At 40.6% G+C, this 27,583-nt stretch overlaps 1 protein-coding gene across 2 annotated transcripts in view; it reads right to left on the bottom strand.

The window, feature by feature from the left end:
- scfd1 (sec1 family domain containing 1) overlaps positions 1-27,583 on the bottom strand; it is a 73,561-nt gene that overhangs the window by 27,477 nt on the left and 18,501 nt on the right. For both annotated transcript variants that reach the window (XM_060933919.1, XM_060933921.1), the window contains exons 6-19: positions 22,527-22,614; positions 15,563-15,652; positions 14,881-14,936; positions 14,604-14,689; positions 14,097-14,196; positions 13,175-13,314; positions 12,755-12,845; positions 12,578-12,651; positions 12,296-12,377; positions 7,715-7,811; positions 7,030-7,100; positions 5,942-6,021; positions 5,760-5,822; positions 5,595-5,670 (exon numbers count right to left, since the gene is read on the bottom strand). In XM_060933919.1, the coding sequence (XP_060789902.1) occupies positions 5,595-5,670; positions 5,760-5,822; positions 5,942-6,021; positions 7,030-7,100; positions 7,715-7,811; positions 12,296-12,377; positions 12,578-12,651; positions 12,755-12,845; positions 13,175-13,314; positions 14,097-14,196; positions 14,604-14,689; positions 14,881-14,936; positions 15,563-15,652; positions 22,527-22,614 (1,194 nt within the window). The remainder of the gene's footprint in view (positions 1-5,594; positions 5,671-5,759; positions 5,823-5,941; positions 6,022-7,029; positions 7,101-7,714; positions 7,812-12,295; positions 12,378-12,577; positions 12,652-12,754; positions 12,846-13,174; positions 13,315-14,096; positions 14,197-14,603; positions 14,690-14,880; positions 14,937-15,562; positions 15,653-22,526; positions 22,615-27,583) is intronic.

The following is a 27,583-nucleotide window of genomic DNA, read 5'->3' on the forward strand; positions in this document are numbered from 1 at the left end:
TCACTGAGGACCTTACCTGGACAGAGCTCACTAGAGCTGTTGTCAAGAAAGATCCCATAAGCATCTGCTAAGTACAGACCTTTCACGTCATGATAAGAGCGATAAGAGTAGTAGCTCCCAAGGACAACCAATACAGTTCCTACTCTAGGTATTTTCTAATTCCAAAACAGGGAGTGGGCTTAAGGTTGATTCTAGATCTGCATGTTCTGAACAATGCCAATACAATACTGCAAGTGGTCCCATGTCAGTGTTAGGTCCTGGTGTTTTTGTCATTTCTACAGACCCTCCTTGAGGCATTTTCCACCATCAAGGTGTATTTGGGCACACTCTCTGCTTGCCATGTGGGTTTCGGTGATTAGATGATGGGCCAACACCTCCTAATATCCTACTTTATGAAGAGAGCACTTCATCTCCATTCTATATCCATACCGCTCGTTCCCTCATGGGAACGTTGGTTTTGGACACCCCGTCATGCTGTCCTTTTGAACCACTCTGGGAGGTGGATCTCAATATACTGTTATGAAAAATATTGCTGCAAATTGGGCCTTGTCACATACTTTTGTCAGACTATGTAACTGCGTCAACCACGTGTCACACTGTGTGATGTGCAGGTGTAGCCAAATGATGCAGCACGTAGGTCATGCTCTGGAACACAGATCAGGGGCTTGGGTGCTTCAAAATGTGGCAGTGGGGCTTCAGAATGAAAGCATCTCCAAGGGAGTTGTTGTGAAAAGATGGACCTCGTCCCATTCAGAAAGGCTATACTAAGCCTGTGAAACACTCAGACAAATGCTATCCATGGCGCTGTGGTGTGCTATGATAACTGCCATAGATACCTTTAGTCTACAGTATATTGGGCTACCTAGCAGTCCCTGAGGTTAGTATTTTGTGATCCAGCCTAGGAGTTGAGTATCATTTACAGAACATCTTCAACCAATGGGCATACAAGACCTGTGGGCTAGGGGCCCTTGCATTCCAGAGTATTTCCTAGACAACTCTGTTGCAGTACTCAACTGGCGATTCAGTCCGAGGAGTGAGACCCACAGGCACAAATGACCTGGCTGGGATCCTAAACTTATTGTGGCAGGAGACAACTAGGGGTTTTTGCACTACCAGCAAAACCACTAGTAACTAGCTAACTGTTAAGAGCCCACCACTGTAAATTCACACAGTCCATCAGTGATTTGATGTCCATTTGCTCTAATTTTCAGCGCACTTCAGTGACATATCCATAACATTTCATCAGTCAGCGTGTTCCAGACTCAGTTTATTGTTATCCATTTTTTTCTCCCCAAAACGTGTTTGATAGACTGAGCATACAGTGCCCAATCAAAGCAGAAATTACACAGAGACAGATGACACAGCCACAAGTTTAGCACAAACTTTGTTTACCAGATTTGCTTAGGTGGAGACATCCACCTTTTGGTGAAGTCGCTTCACCTCAGACTGAAAAAAATGAGACAAATCAAACCTTTAATTGAAAAAATGTATTCAGGGGAAAAACAAATCCCTCATCAAGAAAATTATTTCCAACAAAAACACGTGCCACTATCATTGGAACCCATGGAAATTACAGTGAAACAATATAACTGAAGCATGTTTCCCTTTTTATTGTAAATTTTTTAGCTGATTGGAGCGTGTAGGAACTTTCAAGCTGTAATCCATGACTTTTTGATTAACTGAAGTACAAATATGAGGTGAGACAAAGACCAAATTCCCTTAGACATCCATCAACATGAGAAAGATAAGAGAACACAAACCAAATGAGGGAAAAGTGTGTTATTTTGTACCGTTACCTTTTATTGTTCTTCAAAGAACAGATTAATCACGTGAGATCAAATAAAAGCTAAATTATTGCATAACTTAGGCATTAAGTCCCTTAATACAAACTGGTTCTACCTTCTTTTCATCCGGTCTTCCTCTGCAAAATGCATCTTGGCCCTGAGGAGACGTTGTCACCTTTAAAGTTCATTGATGCCGGCTGGGTACAGAATGTGTTTTTTTTTGTTTTGTTTTCCCCTCGTCAGTGTTGAGGTTTTGGAAGACTTATTTTTGATCTCCCCACGCTCTGTAAATTCATATGTATACAAGTCTCTTCACTAACAATCATAATATTAATGTCAAAAAACCATAATGTGTTTTTGTTGAAAATGACTATTTCTTGATGAGGGATTTGTTTTTCTCTGAAAAATATATTTTAATTAAAGGTTGGATGTGTCTCATTTTTCAGTGTGAGATGAAGCTACTTCAACAAAAGGTGGATTTTTTTTCTAACCCTTTTTAACTAATCTTTACAAGAGGTGCCAATAACTGTGGCATGCGCTGCATATTCATATAAAAATCTGTGATTTGTTAATTCACATGAACCTTTATTTAACTGACAAAAGTACAAAGAAAAGATTTTCAATAGTTTTACTGACCAACTTAATTGTATTTTCTAAATAGAAACAAAGTTAGAATTTGATGCCTGCAACACACTCAAAAAAAAGTTGGGAAAGAGGCAAAATAAGACAAAGGTTTATAGGATAGTCAAGTAGCACCATTTTGGAAGATTCCACAATGAACAGGTTAACTGGTAACATGATTGGGTATAAAAGGAGCAGCACCAAAGACTCAGACTTTACAAGCAAAGAATTTTGTGCCAAAATTCGTGAGAGAATTGTTCGTCAATTCAAAAAGAACATTTCACAATGCAAGATTTTAGGTCTTTCAAAATATACAGTACATAATATTGTGAAAAGATTCAAGGAATTCTGAGACATCTCAGTGCGTAAAGGGCAAGGTTGGAAACCACTGTTAAATATGCGTGACCTTCGAGCCCTCAGGCAGCACTGCCTGAGAAACCATCATACTAATGTGACAAATATAGCCATGAAGAAGCCATTCATCAACTCTATGCAGAAATACTGAAGAGTTCTTTGAGCCTGAACTCATCTCAGATGGAAACGTATGCCGTGGTCAGATGAGTCCACATTTCAGCTTGTTTTTGGGAAAACCAGACATCGAGTCCTCAGTGCCAAAGGTGAACACAACCATCCAGTTTGTTATCAAAGAAAGGTGCAAAAGCCAGCAACTGTGATGGTATGGGGGTGCATCAGTGCCCACAGCATGGACGAGTTGCATATGTGTGAAGGTACCATTGATGTGGAGGTGTACATTGGGATTTTAGAGAGACGTATTCATCAAGGCAACATCTCTTCCCTGGAAGTCCATGCTTATTTGAGCTGGACAATGCCAGGCCTCATTCTGCACGGGCTACAACAGTGTGGCTTCATAGACACAGAGTGTATGTGCTTGACTGGCCTGCTGCCAGTCCAGATTGGTCTCCTATTGAGAATGTATGGTGTATCATGAAGAGGAGAATCAGACAACAGCGACTACAGACTGTTGAGCAGCTGAAGTCTTGTATCAAGCAAGAATAGACAATTGCAAAACTGCAACAATCCCATACGATTAGAAAAAGCTACTAAAAGTAAAGGTGATGTCATACAATGGTAATAATGCCTCTGTCCCAACTTTTTTATTTTGAGTGTGTTGCAGGCATCAAATTCTGACTTTGTTTATATTTACAAAACACAATTAAATTGGTCAGTAAAACCACAGAAAATCTTTTCTTTGTACTTTTGTCAGTTAAGTAAAGGTTAACGTGAATTAACAAAAATCACAAATTTTAGTTTTTATTGCATTTTGGAAAATATCCCAATTTTTCTGGAAATGGGGTTAATATGTGTAATTATATCATAAAATAAAACAAGTGTTTTACTGGGAAATATACCATTCGTATTTTTCATACGTGGTACATCCAGGACACACAGATCCAAAACTGCGACATAAATCTCTGTATATAAATCACTCCCAAGGAAACTGATGAATGGTTTTGAGAAATTTGGGTAATTTTTGTTTGTGAATGTGTCTTTATCATAAAATGAACATCACACGTTGGCTTGAAGATATGAAGTTTATCTTCTCGTGTCGAAAAACTAATTTTTCATACGAAACACATTGTGGATCTGAGTGACATATATTTAAATAATATTGGCTGGCTTTGAGTGGTATATCAGATATACTCCATTCAGCTAGAATGATTTTGAACAAGTCGAAGATGAGAACTTGCCAATATTGAATGCTGATTCTGATCGAATGTAATTCAACGTTCTGTCAATCCAATGTACAAAGTCAACGTTCTAACAATAAAAATGGTACAAGTCCAAAAAACCTGAACAACCACCCAACTTATATACAGGGTGACTGTTCAAGTTCAAAGCTACTTTTGGTAGTAGTTAATTGTTACATTGCAGTTGTTCAAAACAAAAGAATTTGCTGAGTGAAGTCCTCTTGTAAAAGTCTTTGTCACTTTTCCTCACCTCCAAGTAGAACTTTATATTTCTGCTACTGCTCTCTTTTCCAGTTTTTTGATATCTGTTGGTATGTATTTCTCTTGTAAATATGCATGAAGAATATCCAGTGAAGTTTTGGTAGCCTTTCGGGTGTTCAGTGCATCTTTCTCTTTAAATCTTCTGCTTTTAATGAAGCAAACCTCGCGGCCATGTTTGTGTACAAATTGTCAGTCACTCGCTAGTGCGGAAGTTTTACATCTCTGACATGTCTCTTTTCCAGTTTTTCGATGTCTGTTGGCATGTTTTTCTCTTGTAAATATACGTGAAGAATATATAATGATGTTTTGGTAGCCTTTTGAATGTTCAGCGTGTCTTTAGTTTCAGTTTATTTATTTCGTGCTTAAACCGAGCACTGAATTAACGCCGTCTTCTCTCTTTCCCGGCTGACAAAGAAATGATTGTGTGCATGCGCAGCAGAAAAGTTTTGTCATTGGATCTTCGCATGAGAGCCAAAGTGTGACATCATGTTGTTTTGACAATGTGCAATATAATAACAATATTGCACACTCATTCTCCACTGGGGAGAGTGGCGTAATACACAGAGGATAAGCGATATGATAATATTGCATGCCATCAATAAACCCACTAGAAAGGAATAGTATACATGATTTTATTCCATGGAAAAAGTGGCCCGTATGTATAATAATTCCTGATATTTCACTTTGATGAGGTCACATCCAGTGTTTTCCGGCTGACTAGACGCATGTTGACAAAACGGTAGATTAGTTCAAAATTAAATTTCGTTTGATAAACTTGCTTTTTTTTTGGTGTGGATGTGTCTATAAAGAATATTACACAGTAGCGCAAAGATATGAAGTTTATCTTCTTGTATTGAAAATATTTTCACTCATTCGCGAATAAATTACACATGCACACCCTATTAATGTGGCTCCCCAGCTGCCTTAAAGTGTGCACGTGCATGACTTTGCCCTGATATTGCTATTACGCCATCAATGAGACATGATATAATACATTGCCAAGTGTATAGTATGCAAAAGAGAGGTTAAAACTCATAACTTCAAACCTTTGTCAGTATTATGACACATTATTCATCAGAATTAGATTAGGAGCCCTTAGTAGAAACAAAGCTACCCAATGCCAATTCACATCTGTCTAAGACTCGAAATCTATTTGAGAAAGTGCATATTTAAAAGATTGCCCCCTTGACAACAATCATAACAGTGTACTTATACTCACATGTTGTTTCAAGACCAGATTCTTCACACCTTCCATAACAAATTGTGAGCCAGTGTTCATGACTCTGGAAAAAAGGCTGAAAAATAGCAAACAGGTCACTTTAAATCTTGGCATCAACAAAATGACTTTTTTTTTTTTTTTAAATAATTTGATATCGCTTCATACCCCATTGGTTTCACACCACTGTTACCATAACTGGCTGGTGCAGCAGCCATCTTTGTGAAAGCTCTGGAAAATGGATGATACAAGTTGCAATACTACTATTCTTATATTATTCTTGTCGAATTTCCTGCAATTATTGTGAAATTGTGACATATATGTGTTTGCTGACACTGCCAAGAACTCACTTCCACTGCTTTATGTAGTTCAAGGGGGAGAGATCACAGCCAGCATCAGTCAAAGCCTTTTTATATTGTTCAATATCACCCTGCAAGGAACAAACTGTCTGAGACTCAAAGAATATTTTTTCAACATTTTTATTCAGGAAAAAAAAAATTCCACATCTGAAAGGCTATTGACAAAGTAATTATGGATTTTAAACCGATCCCTAGTCATTAGGGTCCTGTCAGCACCCTGCTGTATGAAGGATGAGGACAAACTCCCAACCCTCTTAGAAACACTTTAGTTTACACCACATCAACAAGGAAGTCATTTTGATTTCATCAACATCATTACTAACACAGGAGGCAAACAAAAAATGGCAGAGTTTGAGCAAAGTTGTAGCCAAAAACAATGAGCTTCAGAGAGACCCAGATGAAAGGAAGGATACCAGAAGATGTGGGACAAGATTTCCTGCTCAACTTCGGCTGTTTGTCCTATAAACACAACATCCCCTTTTGAAGAGGACATTCTAAAGTAGGCCGCATTGATCAACATGATAGTCAGAGACAGCAGGAGTCTCTGTCCATAGCCCTGGTCAGAATACTTCCTAAGCTCAAGGGGTAATCTGTGGTCACTGTTGTGGAGGCATAGACTGGACACTGTCCAGTTTGGGGTCATCCATATCCCAGCTCTGAGCTTCTTCCACTACCTCTGAATATTGGGGGGAACTCACACTATCATACTTCTGTCCTGTTAAGACCCTGCCATGAGTAGAACAATCCTACATTATTGGCTACAAGAGTAATAAAACTTGGCTAGGACATCAAAGGGTGTCAGTGTTCCTCAAACCTGCACCAAAGAACAACAAGGCTTTTGAGGAGGATCTGAAAATAGACTTTATGAACACACAAATGGTATTGCATGGAGCACACATACTGTGTTTGGCTTGGTTCTATGCTGCACATAGGCATCCATGCATCTACCGCTAATTACAATAAATCTTTTACCGAAAGTGCACACCAGGCGAGCCTACCACAAACCATCTGTATAAAACACTCGGTTGCAATGGGCCCACACAATCTAGGGAGACTGGAAGAGAAGTATGTAATTTTACCTCAGATGGAGGCTGCTGGGAGGTGATATAGTAGATCAGGAAAAGTCTCATCTTATCCTCTGGTGTTCCAGCTACCAACAAAAATTTAAAATCCATCATTAAAGGTTTCCTGTCCAGTAATAATTCACAAGATTAATTTGAAGAGCTGAATGGACTAAGAGACAAGCAAGTTTGTTCCCAAAACAGCCAATAAAAACTTTAAAAATGCAGAACAATGGAACTCTGTATAGTTTAAAAACTTGGCACACTTTGCGTAATTATTTTTATGGTTATGCCAATGAAGATACTTGTGTACATATCAGAAACCGATGAATTTACAAAACCTGGGGAGATCAAAAATAAGCCTTCAAAAAAAAAAAAGCCTCAAAAACCTCAACACTGGCGAGAGAAAAAACACATTCTGTACTCAGCTAGCATCAATGAACTTTAAAGCTGACCACTTCTCCTCAGGGACAAGATACATTTTCAGAGGAAGACCAGATGAAAAAGAGGGTAGGACCAGTTCCTGTTAAGGGACTTGATGCCCAAGTTACGCAATAATTCTTATTTGACCTCATGTGATTTATCTGTTCTTTGAAGAACAGTACAAAATCTATAGGCAGTTATATTTTACAAGGAAAACACAGCAGAAATGTGAAGATTAGTAAGTAGGAGAGGCCTATTGCTGAATGTCACAGAAGCTCACCATCAGGGTCACTGATGATGTCCAGCAGGGATTTATCCAGAGTGGACTTGCTCATCAGCTTCTCCTCATACTCAAAGTATACATCCAGCTTGCGAGACTACAAACAGAATGCAAAGTCAGGGGACAATAAACAATGATCCATGAATGCAACCATATACATACAGTGGTGCTTGAAAGTTTGTGAACCCTTTAGAATTTTCTATATTTCTGCATAAATATGACCTAAAACATCATCAGATTTTCACACAAGTCCTAAAAATAGATAAAGAGAACCCAGTTAAACAAATGAAACAAAAAATATTATACTTGGTCATTTATCTATTGAGGAAAATGATCCAATATTACATATCTGTGAGTGGCAAAAGTATGTGAACCTCCAGGATTAGCAGTTAATTTGAAGGTGAAATTAGAGTCAGGTGTTTTCAATCAGTTGGGATGACAATTGGGTGTGAGTGGGCACCCTGTTTTATTTAAAGAACAGGGATCGATCAAAGTCTGATCTTCACAACACATGTTTGTGGAAGTGTATCATGGCACGAAGAAAGGAGATTTCTGAGGACCTCAGAAAAAGCGTTGTTGATGCTCATCAGGCTGGAAAAGGTTACAAAACCATCTCTAAAGAGTTTGGACTTCACCAATCCACAGTCAGACAGATTGTGTACAAATGGAGGAAATTCAAGACCATTGTTACCCTCCCCAGGAGTGGTCAACCAACAACGATCACTCCAAGAGTAAGGCGTGTAATAGTTGGCGAGGTCACAAAGGACCCCAGGGTAACTTCTAAGCAACTGAAGGCCTTTCTCACATTGGCTAATGTTAATGTTCATGAGTCCACCATCAGGAGAACACTGAACAACAATGGTCTGCATGGCAGGGCTGCAAGGAGAAAGCCACTGCTCTCCAAAAAGAACATTGCTGCTCGTCTGCAGTTTGCTGAAGATCATGTGGACAAGCCAAAAGGCTACTGGAAAACTGTTCTGTGGATGGATGAGACCAAAATAGAATTTTGGTTTAAATAAGAAGCGTTTTGTTTGGAGAAAGGAAAACACTGCATTCCAGCATAAGAACCTTATCCCATCTGTGAAACATGGTGGTGGTATCATGGTTTGGGCCTGTTTTGCTGCATCTGGGCCAGGACGGCTTGCCATCATTGATGGAACAATGAATTCTGAATTATACCAGCGAGTTCTAAAGGAAAATGTCAGGACATCTGTCCATGAACTGAATCTCAAGAGAAGGTGGTTCATACAGCAAGACAATGACCCTAAGGACACAAGTCATTCTACCAAAGAATGGTTAAAGAAGAATAAAGTTAATGTTTTGGAATGGCCAAGTCAAAGTTCTGACCTTAATCCAATCAAAATGTTGTGGAAGGAAACTGAAGCGAGCAGTTTATGTGAGGAAACCCACCAACATCCCAGAGTTGAAGCTGTTTTGCACAGAGGAATGGGCTAAAATTCCTCCAAGCTGGTGTGCAGGACTGATCAACAGTTACAGGAAACATTTATTTGCAGTTATTGCTGCACAAGGGGGTCACACCAGATACTGAAAGCAAATGTTCACATACTTTTGCCACTCACATATATGTAATATTGGATCATTTTCATCACTAAATAAATGACCAAGTATAATATTTTTTTATCTCATTTGTTTAACTGGGTTCTCTTTATCTACTTTTAGGACTTGTGTGAAAATCTGATGATATTTTAGGTCATATTTACGCAGAAATATAGAAAATTCTAAAGGGTTCACAAACTTTCAAGCACCACTGTATACATCAGTACTGTGCAAAAGTCTTGTGCACATGTAAAGAAATGCTGTAGACCAAAAATGGCTTAAAAATAATGAAAGGAAATGTTTAAACATTTTAAAAAATATATACTATAAACAGCAGTAAGCCATAATAAATGAAACAAAGTCAATATTTGGTGCGAGATGATCCTTTGCTTTAAAAAAAGAAAAAAGTCTCCAGCTCGACACTGGATTCTCATAATGGAGAATGCTGGGCATTTACACAGTTGGTGACCTTTATTTGAATGGAACTTTTGCCTCTTTTGCTCAGTTGCAAGAGACATATAAACTGCCTAGGAGTAATTTTTTCAGGTTTCTTCAGATCAGAAACCATGTCTGTACCCACTTACCCTCCTCTGAAAGTGCCTTACCCTCAGCTTTAGACAGGTGTCTTCAGAACAGGTTCTGACAGAAAGGTGTCGCGTTTCTATGACTTATTACACTGAGTTACTCCCCTTTCCACGACAGTAAATCAAAACTGCATGGGAAAATGAACTGGGGACAGAGATCCCTAATGGGACCTGGGAAGAGAGTCTTAAAAAGGTTAATGCTTGCTCTATCAACTCGAGACAGTCACTACGTTTACATGCACATAGAGAGAATCAAATTTCTGCCGTTGCTCGACTGAAATCGAAGTTCAAAATGCCATGTATACACCTTAATTCGGCTGAAATTGAACCGAACTTGATTTCTCGGAATCGAGCTACACGACCTAGTTTATGCGATTTCTGCCGAGCTACTTTGTGCATGTATACCCTATCGAGCTAGTTGTCGAGCTACTTCCGGAAGTGACAAGTGATGAGACCACAAGCGGGAAACATAACAGCCTCGGTCGGCATGACAACAGTAGTAGCGAGCAGCAGAAGAGGTCAGGAGGAACAAACGAAGAAGAGAAAATGGCGATGTAGAGCTCTCTGAAGTGTGGGTGGAGCACAGAGGACGGCAGGACAAAGCTTCTGGTACTATGGTACTAATAGGCTTTTTATTGTCAGACTTTTCAGTTTAACAGCCTACTTTTATTCTTGAGAGAGACACACACACGCGCGCGCTGTGTTCTAGTCCCGGGATGAGCTGTCCCCTCTGCTCTCCCTCCTTAAATAGGGCGCGGTTACTGGGAAGACACACAAACACAGGTTAATTACCGTCAGGTGAAGTGATTCTGCCACTCACCTTCCCTGGCTCCGCCCTCCTGTCACAGACCAGCGCTTGACCACGCCCCCACTGCCACAGGCAAGCAGAAACGTGCACTTCTGGAGCAATGAGGAGACAGACTTCATGCTCATTCAGCTTAAGGAGTTGAATATATTAAAATTCATGGACGGGAGAAAAACGCGCAATGGAGAACACGGAACTGATAACTTTGTTTACACTCTTGAATAGCTCTTCTTCATGACGACAACCGGAAGTGTACCAACACGATGGGGCGTGTTGCGCCACCTGTGGCTCGGGTGCACAATGCACCTCACACAATAGCCCGATTTCATTGTGTGCATGTAGGATTGGATTTCTCTGGCACCCTGCTGGGACCTTCAGCTCGATTACCGACAGCAGCTCGATTTGGATGTGCATGTAAACGTAGTCACTGTCTCGTTCAGTTTCGTGTTATCCATAGACTTCACTACTCAAAATCAAAGCTCCACAAAATGTTCCCAGATATATCCTCACAATGTGATAAATGCAATAGAACAGGCAAACCTCCTCCACTGCTTTGCTCTCTGTCCTAGGATAGAGACATTCTGGACAAAAATTTTCAAAACACTCTCTGATGTTCTTACATTGAGCCTGACCCTGTCTTCATTGTCTTGGGAGCTTCAGACTCTACATCAGTATTGAGAAGAGCACAAAGGCAACTTCTTTCTTACGGCTTGATTACAGCCAAAAAACTGGATTTTGACATTCTGGAAGAAGAAGGAGTCTCCCAGTTTTAAGATGAGGCTCAAAGAAATGGTTGACACCCTCCACCTTGAAAAAAATAAGGTTTGCTATGAGGAACAGAGTTGCAATTTAACAAGATTTGGCTGCCATTCGTCTTAAAAATAAACCGTAGCTGACTTTCCTTGCACAAGTGATTGTCCGCCATCACTATTTTTTTTTTTTTTACCTTTTGTCCTTAGTTCTCCATCACAACATGTATCAACATATAATGTTCTGAGCAGAAGAGGGTGGGCAGGGAGGGAGGGTATATGCACTTTTGTTTATTTAGGTGGGATACATTTGTTGTATTCCTTTTTCTTTCTTCATAATGAAAATGTAGACTGTTTTTCCTGTCCTACATTATGTAATCTACCTCTAATAAAAGATACTTGACAAAAAACAAAAACAAAACCGTAGTCTCAGGTACAATGAGTGCAGTTCTATAAGGAAATGAGCTGTAGGTTTTACTGAGCATCTTACAGAACCAGCCGCAGTTCTTCTGGACGCTTTGACTGTCGCACTCGCTTCTTCATTTTGCACCAAAACCCAGCAGCCTTCATTATGTTTTCTTTTGTAATCTGAAAAGTGCTCTCTTATGGAATATGCTGCTCAGATACAAACTTTTTTTGTCCTGTAACATTTAGTTTTGTGTGGGAAAATGAACGTTTGGAACTCTAAAATATGTTTTTGTGTTGACACGATAATGAAGTAGTCATAAAATAGAAATCTATAACGAAGTTTGTATGAAAAAAAATAGGGTGCCTAAAACTTTTGCACAGTAACATGTAGAGAGAGAGAGAGAGAGAGAGAGAGAGAGAGAGAGAGAGAGAGAGAGAACCAAGGAGGGAATAATATTCTCTCTTGTACAATACTCACCTTAATGTGGTCCAAAACTGCTGTAGCAACATTGGTGTGGAGGTCAATCAGTCTCTTTTTTTCTAAAAGCTCAGGAAGAGAACTTTTTGGGGACAGAATTATTTTGTTACTCATGATGACATATTTGAGGCCACATAGTAGGACTGTCGGTCACATGTATTGTACAGGATATCTTACCCAACAGAACGAGGTAAAAGTTATACTCATTTGGCATGAACTTATACTTTTATTGAATAGAGTAAATCAAGTTTCTTCTGAGTGCCACACTTCACACTGTCTCACCTGACGGCTGAGGTAAGTTTGGCAGTGTTATCCGACAACATGCTAATGGCTCCCTCGTCTTCCCCTTCTAAGCCCTTTCGAGAAAACCAAAACGTCAGCAGTGTAACAGTCTATACGCAGAAACAATCCATGTAGAAACTGGAGTGACTGTGTAAGAAGCAAACTCTTTGTACCTACCATGATGCTCTTGAGACGCTTAACCTCATCCTCCTGGGCTCTGTATGTATCCAACTCCTCCTGCACTGATTCGGCAACCTCAGGGAATGGGCTGAAACAATGAACATGGCAAAAGATTCAGTTCAGCACATAAAGCCAAGCTTTGGCCTAGAATATTTAAGTAATACTTCGGGGGGGGGGGGAAGGGAACTTAATTAAACAACAGATTTTGAGTAAAAGCTTTAAAAACAAAACATTAAAATAATAATTTGGGACCTCTCTCTTTAAATTTTCCTTACAGCTCATATAGCAATGATTACTTATAGATCACTGCCTTCCCCATCTACAGAAGGCTTTCCTCTCTTCGTTTGGAGTACATGTAAGTCCACTGTTATCGCATATAATGGCAAGATCCAAGATTTGAGAGCATTAGTTCCTCACCTTCCTTTGTGCTTCTGCCAAAACTTGTCTGCAGCAGTGAGGTCGTAGCTCTTTTTGTTCTTTTTTTTGGGCCGTGCCCCTGCTGGGCTAACTTCTGATCCCACAGATTCCTCCAAACTGACCCTGTTCAGATGAAAGTCCTGATACACACAAACACACATGTTACACAGCGCTATATAATCGTGCATGTTATATATAAAAGATGCTGTCAAAGGGCATGTAGACACTAGAAGAAAAAAAATGCTGTTTTTTTTCTGGTCACACATCTTATGTAGTCATATCAATTAAAGGTCAGATAAACATTACCATGTGTTTGATATCTTTTTTTTTTTTTAAAGATTTTTTTTGGGGCTTTTTCACCTTTATTGGATAGGACAGTGTAGAGACAGGAAATGAGCAGGAGAGAGAGATGGGGAGGGATCGGGAAATGACCTCGGGTCGGAATCGAACCCGAGTCCCCGGATTTATGGTGTGGCACCTTATCCACCTGAGCCACGACACCCCCCCCGTGTTTGATATCTGATGGCATGTGCTTGACAGTCTTTTACATGATTCCCCCCCAAGATAATATATAAGGGCGTAACACCTACATCATAACTTTAACAACTCTGTCCAGACCTGGAGACATACCCCATTAAGACAGAATTGTTTTTCAAGGGATTCTGAAAAAATGAAGTATTTATGTTCTTTGGCACACACCAACAGTTTGGTGCTTATATTCCACACTCGAAGAAAGCTTTTTTTTTTGGTCATACAAATGATAACTGCAAATGGCATTAGCTTCATCTTTCCATGTGACTTGGAAGTAAATGAATTTTCCATTTTGGGGGAAAAGAAATAGATAGAGAACTTGGCAGCAGTGTCTGAACAAACCAATGGTATTAGCCTATTGACGGATACTGTTTCTTTGACATCTGCTTACCAAGACATCATGAATGAGAGCTTGGTAGGTCCATGTGTGATGGAGTGGAGTGGCAAGATCCAGGTTGCGGTCAGCAAGCACAAATAACGGCCTCTGGAAACTACAAGAAGTGAGGTGCAGACAGGGAAGAAGAGGAGCAGAAATAGAGTGGAAAAAAAAAAAGACAATGAAAAAAATAGCAAATGATTAATCTATCCTCTTCTGGGCTTTTCAGCCCAGCAGTGAAAGCAATCTCTTCTGGATCTTTCCCTGAGCTTCTTATGGTTGGGAGCTGGGTACTCGGAGGATTGCACTGTTATTTCTCTGTAATTTCACGGTATATTGAAAATCCAATGGAGTATTTGTGGGTTAAGAAAATAAGCTAGCTGGATTTCTGGAAAGTCTTTGGGGATTATCCCCTAGATATTAAATTCTTAAGTAATTGAATGAAATAATGTCGTCATATGCCTTTTGTGCAGGTGTGTGTGTGTGTGTGTGTGTGTGTGTGTGTGTGTGTGTGTCTCTCACCTAAACTGGCCTGTGCCCATGGTATCACCAGTAAACAGGCTGTTACGAGCGTCTCGCAAATTCTCTCTCAGTTTCTTGTCAAGTTTCTGCAAAAACAATACAGACAGTAGTGGTTAAATTAGTTTATAAATCTACAGCCACTGCATACAGACAGCATTTAATAGCCAAAATAAATTTAAGCTGAAAACTCAAAGTGAGCCTTGATTCAGGGGCAAAGAGAAGACAAAGATTCCTCAGACCGGCTTTCATGGCTTGAAAGGTGAGACAAGCAGCTTACCACAGCTACCATTTCAGCTGCGTTTCCTCTAGGACATCTGATTATTGGAACAGCACCTAGTGAAACAGGAAATCCCAATCACTTGCCAAAAGGAGGGCACATTAGACTTTGCGCACATTTTCCAAGGCACACAAGAATGTTCCAGGGGCTGATTTACTTTTGCATTTCAAATATAGAGATAGTGAAAATCACTTCAAAAGTAAACTAAACTGATTTCTGCTTTCCCTAATTTAACTAGGACACCATCTTTAACAAAAATTATTAGGTACAATAAAAGTTGACTTCATAATAATAAACATTTAGTTAGCACAATAAAACAATCAGAGAAATACGTTACAGACACTTTTCATACCTTTCACTAGAAAAAGACATTTTATTACTGAGTAGAAACGGTGCAAGCTAGTCGTTATTAATAACATTTTTACCTAATTTCCTCCCTGCTACTTTTTCAGTTAGACTCCCACCCACTGAGGACTGCGAATTTTTTTTTTTTGGACCCAAAAACAAAACTGCATAACTGTACTAGGTTATATAATAATAATAATAATAATAATAATAATAACAACAACAACAACAACAACAACAATAATAAACCCCATATTAATTTAAGGGTTAAATATTAGTGCTGTTAATATAGGACTATGTGCACAACTGTCATTGCAATCTATAAAGTACGACTTACCAAGAGTGACAAAGAAGCAGAAGAGACTGTCAACAATGGTGTCCATAATAGCCTCCATATCGGTGTCCATAATATCCGGTTTGTTGATTGCTGAAAGAAGAGCAGTAGTTCTGTCAGCCACTAGAACAACACTGCATCATTTGCTTAAAAGGTGAAAAGTGGAGGTTGAATTCTTCAATCTGAAAAGTATTCTTGAAAGATAATTAATGCTCTGCATTACACAGCTCTGAAAGTAGTGCCAGTTGCAAGGAATATTACAGGTTTATTTTAATATGCTCTTTCTAATACATATTATATCCACATTCACTGGATATGAGCAATTGTGTGTTCTGATCGGCAACTCTACTACTAGGATATCAACTCATACCACGAGTACAGAAAAACAAAATTGTGGAGCGTTTTGCTGAACCAGCTGAGGACGAAATAAAAACTCTACTTTAACCCCCCCCCCAAAAAAAAGCAACAAAATATGGAATTAAAGTATTTGATAGTAAGAACATATCTTTTTTTTTTTTCAATTTTTCAAGAATTATTATAGCATTTTTTTTTTGCACACCCTCCAAAGAATCTCCACCTTAACGTGGTGAAGGGGTTTGGGTGTCCCGGTGATCGTGAGAGCTGTGTTGTCAGGGGCATTAGCCCCTGGTAGGATCTCCCAAGGCAAACTTGTTCCGGGGAGGGGCCAGACTAAGAGTGATTCAAGACCCCGATGAAATGGCAAAGGAGGAGCTGCAGCACCTCGCCTGGGAGCGGGAATCCAGGGCCTCCTCCCAGAGCCAGACCTGGGAGGGGAGCTTGATGGTGAGCATCTGGTGGCTGGGCCTTGGCCCATGGGGCCTGGCTAGGCACAGCCCGAAGAAATTACATGGGGCTGCAGCCATGTGGGCTCGACAGGCACTGGGGTTGGGTGCATTGTGAGCCGGGTGGCAGGCAAACGCAGGATCCTTGGTGTGCTTATCCTTGGCAGCACAAACTAGTTTTTGGGACATGGAACATCACCTCTATGGCAGGGAAGGAATCAGAGCTGTTCCAGGAGGTGGAGTGGTACCAACTAGATTTAGTTGGGCTCGCCTCCATGCAGAGCACCAGTTCTGGAACCAAACTCCTGGAGAGGGGGTGGACCCTCTCCTTTTCCGGTGTTGCCCAGGGTGAGAGGCACTGGGCAGGTGTGGGGATACTCATGAGCCCCCGGCTGAGCGCCACTGTGTTTGAGTTCTCCCTGGAAAATGAGAGGGTCACCTCTATGCAACTGCAAGTTGCTGAGAGGAAAACTGTGACTGTTATATGTGCTTATGCACCAAGCAGCAGTGCAGAGTATTCGGCCTTCTTGGAATCGCTGAGTGGTATTCTGGAAGGGGTGCTGACTGGGGACTCCATAGTTCTCCTGGGGGACTTCAACGCTCATGTGGGCAATGATGGAGAAACCTGGAGGGGGGTGATTGGGAGGAATGGCCTGCCTGATCTAAACCCGAGCGGTGTTTTGTTGTTGGACTTCTGTGCTCATTGTGGACGGACCATAACAAAATACCATGTTCGAGTATAAGGTGGTTCATAAGTGTACCTGGCACCAGAACACCTTAGGTCAAAGATCGACTTTGGGGTCGTATCTTCAGATCTGCAGCCATATGTCTTGGACACTTGGGTGAAGAGAGGAGCAGAGCTGTCAACTGATCACCACCTGATGGTGAGCTGGATCAGATGGCAGGGGAAGCTGTCAGACAGACCTGGCAAACCCAAGCGTGTACTGAAGGTGAACTGGGAACGTCTGGCAGAGTCCTCTGTTCATGAGGTCTTTAATTTCCACCTCCGGAAGAGCTTTTTGTGCATCCCAGGGGAGGTTACGGACATGGAATCTGAATAGACCATGTTCAAAGGCTCCATTGTAGAGGCGGCTGTTAGGAGCTGTGGCCGAAAGGTCATCGGTGCCTGTCATGGAAGTAACCTAAGAACCCACTTGTGGACACTGGCAGTGAAGGAAGCGGTCAAGCTGAAGAAAAAGGCCTTTTGGGCTTGATTGGCCCAGGGGTTCCTTGAGGTAGCAGGCAGGTACCGGGAGGCCAGAAGGGCTGCAGCTTCGGCAGTTGCTGAAGCAAAAACCTGGGTGTGGGAGGAGTTTGGGGAGGTCATGGAGAAGGACTTTCAGTTGGCCTCAAGGAAGTTCTGACAAACTGTTCGGTGACTCAGGAAAGGTAAGCAGGGCTTGCCTCAGGTTGCGTGCAGCCAGGGAGGAGAACTGATGACCCGAACTGGGGATATTGTCAGGGGATGGAAGGAGCACTTTGAGGAACACCTGAACCCGTCCTACACATCCTCCATGGAGGAGGTGGAGTCTGAGGACTCGGGGGAAGCCTCACCCATCTCTTGGAGTACAGCCACTGCTCCTTCATGTCAAAAGGAGTCAGCTGAAGTGGTTCAGGCATCTGATTAGGATGCCTCCCGGCCACCTTCCTTTGGAGGTTTTCTGGACACGTCCAACTGGGAGGAGACCTCGGGGTAGACCCAGAACACACTGGAGAGATTATATATCTTCTCTGGTCTGGGAGTGTCTTGGGATCCCCCAGGAGGAACTGGAAAACGTTGCTGGGGAGAGGGAGGCCTAGAATACCCTGCTTAGCCTGCTGCCACTGCGACCCAACTTCGGATAAGCAGAAGAAAATGGATGGATGGATAGATGTCATTTTTCACAAATTGCTACTGTCATTTTGCCGGTTTGTTTACATTCATCATCTTTAAACATTAAAATTAGTTGAATTTTTTTTTGACTGGTTCAAAAGCTCAAAGAAGTGTGAAAATTACAAAACTGAAATATATTAATAGAATTAAATAAACGTCTGAAGCTATTCTATACCTCAGCACGACAGCAAGACGGTACTTTCTCCAAAACAAACAAACAAACAAACAAACAAACAAACAAACAAAAAAAAAAAAACACCCCACAACTCGTATCATGAAAGCAGCCATTCTACAAACTCTGGAATTTATAACCACATTTATTAAGAAGTGATTTAAAAAAGGTGTCAATAATTTCTCTTTAACAGTCCTCAAAGATTTACTGATGCAACTGCCGTAGTCAGATATGACTCGGACGAGTCTTTAATCCACTGACTTCTTGATTATGTTGAAAAAGCATCCCACAGCTTATCCTTTGAAGACAACTGAAATCTGACGGCATAGTCACTTTATCAGACAGCCATTTTTGATGCTCACTTTTATCACATATTCTTCTGTCTTTTTGTACTTGCCTTCAATGGAGGTCAAATATCTGGCTTTATACATTTTGCAAAGTGGGAGTATCCTGCACCTTGTTGATCTTAAAACATTGCTGGCACCAGTCTTGAAAATGATCCCTTTGCTATTGGCTAAAGGCCTTATCATCTGTATTCACTCAAGGGAGTGTTTATGAAACTACTTTCAAAATGAAAGTTCTCACCTTTTGCTAACCACATTTGAATCTCCTACATATTTTATAGTATGATGATTTCTGGCAATCATCAGCTGCAAGTGTTGACTGTAGGATTGCCGCCATCTCTTCTGCAGTTTAATATTTTTTCATCCCATAATAACAGCGTAAACAACGTTATACAACTTTCTTAATACCATAGCCGAGAACAATTGTGGAAAAAGTGCAAATATGGCAGCAGTATGTGTATGCTCAATAATCAATTAAATTCTCACACACCACAGATAACGGCTGCCAAAATTCCTTACAAAATAAGAGTCCTTAAATTGAATGTATCAGTAGGGTTCTCCAGAAAATCTGAAGTAGCCGGCTTAAAAAAAAAAAAAGCGGGTGGTTCCGGAATTTGCAGTGGTGAAGCCGCCATGGCACACCAGAAATGTGCTAATGTTAGGGGGTCTGGGGGCATGCTCCCCCAGAAAATTTTGAAATTTACATGCCTTCTGGTGCACTCTCAGCTAATAAAATACATGACAAATATGTATGAAATTTCCCTCCAGATGTATATGTGCTTGGCTTTTGCAGTTATCCTCTGTAGTATGCTGCTACATGTAACATAACTACATATGCTACGGCATGGTTGTGTGGTCTGGCTCAGCCAATCAGATCGCAAAAAATCGATCAAACATAGCGTCACTTCCAGTCATGCTAGACCCGAATCGAAGACAATTTTGTGGTGAAATAATTGGATTTGCAGCAAATTATGAGCAGCAGAGACGATATAAATTGCTTGAACATCGAAAGGCAATTTTTTTATTTTTTCTGGGATCGAGTAGCCAGCATAGACCGCCTGTGTAGGCGGAGAAAACCACCAGTCGCTGGCGCTTGTGGACATCTCTGATCAGGAAAGAAAACTAGATGGAGACTGTGACTAAAGTTACAGTAATTTGCGCAAGCTGTTACAAAGCAGGACATCTAGTCACTGTACCTGTCAGGGATAGGTGGAGACGTATGAACGTGCAGAAGATATTTATTAAGAAAAGTGCAAATCAGGCAAACAGGCCAAATCAGAAATGATAAATAAGCAGTAGGTCGGGCAAGGCACAAACAGAATATAGTAGGCACAGACAAAGGTGGAATCAAAGGACTAGGAACAGGAATGAGGAATTCGGAAATCAGGAAACAACGCATGGCTCAGTAATGTATCTAAACAATTCAATACTTCACAACCTGAGTTAATCTTTGGCATCTTCATATATGCGCGCTGATTGCGCCTTAATCCAGTACTGGTGTGTCTCATTAGCGGGCACGCACACGTGAATCAGTTCGCAGTGCGTGCCATCCAGAGTGCGCGCGAGATTCAGCGAACGTGCGCGGGTGTGACAGTACCCTATAGTAGGGGTTCTCAACCTTTTCTACTTTGAGGCCCACCTATTCATACTTGCAACGAGTCGAGGCCCATTAAAAAAGATCAATTATTTTGGCTCATCTATTCTATTAGAATCTAATAATATATTGTAAAGTGTATTAATGGGATGCAACATCACTCCCTGTTACAAACGGGAGCCCAAGAATTAAATAAATGCAATAAAACAAACTGTGTTTAATTGTAGGTATTGTATTTAAAACTGTATGGATGTGCCAGAAGCCAACATAAAACCATGCATGCAGGGCATTCTCAGTCAAAAGGGATTAATGATCCAAAAGTGGAGTCTGGTCCATTAACACAAGAACTTATTGCCATGTTTGTGTACAACAAACAAGAAAGTTATGAAAATCAAGAAGTACACTCAAAAGAAGTGGATATAGAAACCACTCACTGGGATAGATCCGTACAGGCTAACAAAGATTTTTCCTACGAGTTGGAAAATTATCCATCCGTTGCATTCCCTGACATCTCAAATTACCTGGTGGTGCAAATTATAAAACCTTCTTGCACAACAGTGCAACACACAGAGTAAAGATATTGCTTTAAACATGTCTGAATCAACCCACATCAGAACACAAGAAAGCCACAACCCCAACTGTTTAAACAGTGGTTTAATACGTCTAAATACTGGCTTTCTCTGTTCTCTTACTGCAGATCAGAAAGGGAAGAGAAAAACGGAAACCTAGAAAGCATTAGTCGGTCTATGATTTTGACTCAGTGACCAGCTGTATCTAGATGCTGTGCATCAACAACACATACCTACATGATATTATAGCTAAGCATTTAAACCTCGCACAGCAATAAGAATAACCCAGAGATGTCCACAAGCACCGGTGAGGTTTTTTCCACCTACACAGATGGTCTATGCTGGCTAATCGATCCCAGGGGGGGAGCCTTTCAATGTTCAAGCGATTTATTTAGTCTCCGCTGCCCATAATTTGCTACAAATCCACTTATTTCACCATAAAATTGTCTTCAATTCGGGTCTAGTATGACTGGAAGCGACACCATATTTGTTGATCGATTCTTGCGCTCTGATTGGCCGAGCCAGGCCATATGACCACGCCATAGCAGACGGTAAAGACAGAGTTGGTGCTTGTTGCAGACGACTTCACTTGGTTTTCACAAAATGCCACCAGAGAAGAAACTAAAACCTTCCATGGGAAAAATAAACAAAGTCCATGTTTTCTGCAGGTTTGTACATTTCATCTCATTATCTGTAGCCGCTTTATCCTGTTCTACAGGGTCGCAGGCAAGCTGGAGCCTATCCCAGCTGACTACGGGCGAAAGGCGGGGTACACCCTGGACAAGTCGCCAGGTCATCACAGGGCTGACACATAGACACAGACAACCATTCACACTCACATTCACACCTACGGTCAATTTAGAGTCACCAGTTAACCTAACCTGCATGTCTTTGGACTGTGGGGGAAACCGGAGCACCCAGAGGAAACCCACACGGACACGGGGAGAACATGCAAACTCCGCACAGAAAGGCCCTCGTCGGCCACGGGGCTCGAACCCGGACCTTCTTGCTGTGAGGCGACAGCGCTAACCACTACACCACCATGCCGCCCAGGCTTGTACATATAAATCATAATTCATTTGATTGTGAGAGATTGCCCCCAGACCCCCCTAGCATTAGCATGCAAATTCCAGAGCTGCCTACTACTTTTTTTTTTTTAAGCTGGCTACTTCAGATTTTCTGGAGAACCCTGATAACTGCTTAAAACTCCCCGATGACTAAATGAAGATTCATTTTGGAAAAGCACAAATATAGGTTACAAAATATAGAAAACTAAATAAACTAACAGTAATACTCTGAACATTTGAAAAATATTCCGTTATCCAGACTGAATAATTTAATACTTGCACTGCTAAGACCGAGTGATGTCATTTCGTGGTATCTACATTTGAAAATGGAAAATGCGACTGTAAATATTCGTGCATCATTCCGCATTAATCCAAGACCGTTTGAAGAGTGAAGGCGTCGTGTGGAATTTACTGTGAGCACTTGCAAAGTCTTCTACTAACCTTCTCCTTGAGGTCATGCCATACAAAGGCACATGTAATTTAAAAAATCTCCTGATTACGCAGGAACGGACAATGAGCACATATATTCCTTGCATACAGCTCACCATGATAGGAGATCTGTTCTTTATTTTGATTGCAGAGGACAAACATGTCATCTTCTAGTGTTATGAAGTTCAAATACTGATCAAACACCTACAGAAACAGATAAAACAATAGTACTGTTAGCGAGCTTCACGTACAGTGCTGTGCAAAAGTCTTAGGCACCCTACTGTTTTTCATACAAACTTTGTTACAGATTTCTATTTTATGATTTCTACATGATCGAGTCAGTACAAAAACAGTTTAGAGTCCAAATGCTTGTTTTCCAATACAAAATTAAATGTTACAGAAAAAAAAAAAAGTTTGGATCTGAGCAGCATATTACGTAAGAGAGCATTTTTAGATTAAAAAAAAGAAAGCATAATGAAGGCTGCTGGGTTTTGGTGCAAAATGAAGAAGCGAGTGTGGCAGTCCAGAAGAACTGCTCCTGGTTCTGTAAGATGCTCAGTAAACATCAAACTGCACTCATTGTACCGGAGACTACTGTTTTTGTTTTGTTTGTTTTTTTAAAGCAAAGGGTCATCTCACCAAATACTGACTTTGTTTCATTTATTATGGCATACTGCTGTTTACAGTATTTTTTTATGTTAACATTTCATTCCATTATTTTTAAGCCATTTTTTTTGTTGTTGTTGACAGCATTTCTTTACATCTGCCTAATGCCACACTCACAACCTGCCGCAAGTGTTTTGGACACGCACGGGTCGCAGGGTTTGGTAGCAGTAGTGCCAGCTGCAAGGTTTATATTTAAGCACTCATTGTAATGCTTCTATACTAACAGCTAATTCACAGGAATGACTCTACATAATCTAAGCCTTATAAACAAATTAACATGTTAAAGCAATAGTTCGGGATTTTTGACATGAATCTGTATAGCATCCCCGTCAACAGTGTCGTGCAAATACAGTCAGTGCGTTTACATGCACATAGAGAGAATCGAATTTCTGCCGTTGCTCGACTGAAATCGAAGTTCAAAATGCCATGTATGCACCTTAATTCGGCTGAAATTGAACCGAACTTGATTTCTCGGAATCGAGCTACACGACCTAGATTATGCGATTTCTGCCGAGCTACTTAGTGCATGTAAACCCTATCGAGCTACGTATTCGAGCTACTTACTTCAGCACTGCCCCTTCCGGAAGTGACGAGTGACGAGACCACAAGGGAAACACAACAGCCTCGGTCGGCATGACAACGAATCATGACAACGGCATGAATCTTTTCTTTTTGTGGCATTGTTTGCACTGTTAAAATTTAGCTCACTTACTGTATCACCAAATACATCTGTACAGCTGTTGCATAGCTGTGAATTGTGTACATAAACAAGTCACTGTATTTGTGTGTGTGTATATATGTCCAACATCTGAAGAATGTCAATAAAAGCAAAACAATTGAACTTTTTGTGTGTTTATTAAGACATAAGTTAAATTGTAAGCAAAAAAAAAAATATTTTTTTGTAAGCAAAAAATGGACTTTAGAAAAATATTATTGTGCAAAATAGGTTGTCTTACAAAACAGTGGTCTGCGCCGGACAGTTTGTAGCCATACAGTCTGTTAGAGCAAGCCTAACAGCTTGAACACGGAACTACCAGTGTTGCCAGATTGGGGGTTTTAAGTGCATTTTAGCGGATTTGAACATGTTTTGGGCTGGAATACGTCAGCAGTATCTGGCAACAATATAGCTCTTCTTCATGACGACAACCGGAAGTGTACCAACACGATGGGGCATGTAGCGCCACGTGTGGCTCGGGTGCACAATGCACCTTGCACAATAGCCCGATTTCACTTGTGCATGTAGGATTGGATTTCTCTGGCACCCCTGCTGGGACCCTTTGCTCGATTACCGACAGCAGCTCGATTTGGACGTGCATGTAAACGTACTGACTGACTTACCCCCGACAGCATCCTGCAAGTCCAGTTCTTGTCTAGTTTTGGTCCAGATGAAAGTAGTCCGGCAAGTTTGTTGGGGTCACGAAAGTAAAACGTTTTTCTTCTCAAAACAGTATGTGTTCAAAAGAGTGATATATTTGCATCACAAAACCGTTGCCAAATAAAAAGTCAGACCTCGCAATTATTTGGCGCTATATTTTGTCTCCCTCGGTATCACTGCGCGCTGTCATGTTGACATCTGTGCAGGAATCAACACCTTTCCCATTGTTTGGCAGTGATTAGGAGTTCAGATCAGCGGCGCTAACAAGCTGCGGCTCCAGCTTCACCTTCTTCCACTTCTCTGTCCACCCTTTCTCTCTCTGCCCGTTCTAACTCCATCTGGCGAATTTCTTCATCTGTATATTCGGGTTCATAAAGATATCCCTTTGGCTGTGAGATGAAGTCAATGTTTTCAACGTCGCTGTCGTAGTCAGACATGTTGTCGCTAACTTTGCTAGCAGTAAACAATGAATGAAACAGCCGTGGCTGTCACCTGGCGGCAGCGCGCAGTGATAAGAAGGGAGAGAAAATAGTGGCAAGCGATTTCGAGGTCTGACTTTTTATTTGGCAACGGTTTTGTGATGCAAATATATCACTCTTTTGAACACATACTGTTTTGAGATGAAAAATGTTTTACTTTCGTGACCCCAACAAACTTGCCGGACTACTTTCGTCTGGAACAAAACTGGACAAGAACTGGACTCACAGGATGCTGTCAGGGGTAAGTCAGTGTGTTTGCACGACACTATTGATGGGGATGCCATACAGATTCATGTCAAAAATCCCGAACTATCCCTTTAAAACTTGTTACTTTATAAATAAATAAAACCAGTTAATAATTGACATGGTGAAGCTCGGAGACATGTATAACATTTATGGACAGAGTCACTTGTGTCAGCGCTCTAAAACAGAGGTAAAGCTGTTTCTTTAAGTTTTCCACTCTTGGCTTCAGGACAGAGGACATTTCGTTTTGCAGTTTATTGTTAAAGTGTATGTAAACGCCTTAGTGTAATGCTTTAAAATGAATACATCTCATTAGTAACGACCAAAATGAATTAATAAAGCAGGAGGAAAAATAATATTACTTATTTTATCAAGCACAAAACTATTGTTAAATTGTGGCTTCCAGATCCCGGAAAAAGGCAGCCTTGCCCCAGGGCTAATCTCACAGGACGTCGCATGTGGAACCCCGGTTATCTGGGTCATTTCCGTTCATCTGACTCCGTGCTTGTTTACTCGCTGAAATTGGATATTGTTGTTGGAATTTTATAAAAATAATGATGGGAAAGCGCCAAGTTGTGTTTGGATGTTCAAATCCATATACAACAGTACATTCGCGAATTTCTGAGAAATGACACTAATCTAAAGCGACAGTGGGTGAGGTTTGTGCAAATGAAGCAGGCAGACTTCCTGTCACCTACTAATAATAAACCTGATTCATCACCACCAGAACAACCACATGGGAATTACTGGAGCAAAAAGAAACCCATTTATTTAATAAATGACATTTGATGTGACATTTGGACAGTTCGCCGATCCCCCATTATCTCTCTCTCTCACACAGACACACACACACACTGCATCAGATGCAGGATTATGCACAGCATCCGATCTTATACAGTATCTGATGCACTTTAACAGGAAGAAAAATGCGTGTGCGCAATCATCATCATTAATTATTAACTGAAACGTGTTAAACGTTCTCAGATTGCAATATTGCAAGACTCGATTTGTTTTTAGTTTTGTTCAGGAAAACATGATGAAAGGTAACCACCACGTTCTGTACATCTCCCTCTCTATCTCTCTCTCCATCTCGCGTGTGATACAGAGGAACACTGTCATGAACTGAGTGAACTGGCAGTTTCTCATCTTGAGGGCTCGAAAAGATAACCATTTACTCTGGAATATCCTTGATAATCATCTGCCCCTTCATCCGACATATAAGAATCCCAATCGCTATCAGAATTCTCTCCAAAACCTGATTCCATATCGAGACTGCTCTAACCACTGCTGCGCACATGAAGGAAATTGATACCTGGATTGTTACACATGTGACGTCACAAATCCCTTCGGGATCTTCCGGATCGGTCTCGACAGATTCCCTGAAAATCGGCTGATCTTATTGATTTTCCATCAATTTTTGGCCTTTTGGATCAGTTATGGTTCGAAAACACATTGGTCAATCAACATAATGATTGTTGCTTTGTACAAGGAAAAAAAGTGCGGTTTAGGGACATTACATTCACTTTAATATGACAAGACAGATGCTTGTCTGATTAACTTTAAGGGGGGGGAGGGGAAGGCTGGTGACGGAATGAATGTTTATAGCTGCTATAACATGGATTTATAACGCAGAGGCACCTCATATTGCTGTGGTTGTTACTATAAGTCAGGGGGGTCTTCGATCTCATCTAAAAAGGGCCAATGAGCCTGCAGGCTTTCATTCCAACCAGGCAGGGGCCACACCTGATTTCACTTGTTTAAATCAGTTCATCTTAGTCTCCAGTCAACTATAAAGTGTGCCTCCAACTTGGCTGTAATGAAAGCCTGCAGTCGCACCATGCTTTGTGGGTAAGATTGAAGACGCCTGGTCCAACCCCAATTCCAAAAAAGTTGGAACACTGTAAAACACAAGTAAAAACAGAATGTGATGAATTGCAAATCATGGAAACCCTATATTTAATTGAAAATGGTACAAAGACAACAAAGTTCTGAACTGAAAAAAAAAAAATATATATATATATATATATATATATATATATATATATACACACACACACATATATATATATATATATATATATATATATATATATATATATATATATATATACACACACACACACACACATATATATATATATATATATATACATATATATATATATATATATATATATATATATATATATATATATATATACACACACACATTATATATATATATATATATATATATATATATATATATATATATATATATATATATATACACACACACATATATATACCAGTGGTGGCTGGTAGTCTTTCAAACAGGGGAGGCTGGTCGGTTTCAATATTTCCAGATTTTAAAAGAAAAAACATCAATTTTGCCCATACTCTTGCCTCTGATCTGGCTGATTGTTGGCAG

The sequence above is a fragment of the Neoarius graeffei genome, chromosome 11, assembly GCF_027579695.1.
Source record: "Neoarius graeffei isolate fNeoGra1 chromosome 11, fNeoGra1.pri, whole genome shotgun sequence".
Classification (NCBI taxonomy): Eukaryota; Metazoa; Chordata; class Actinopteri; order Siluriformes; family Ariidae; genus Neoarius; species Neoarius graeffei.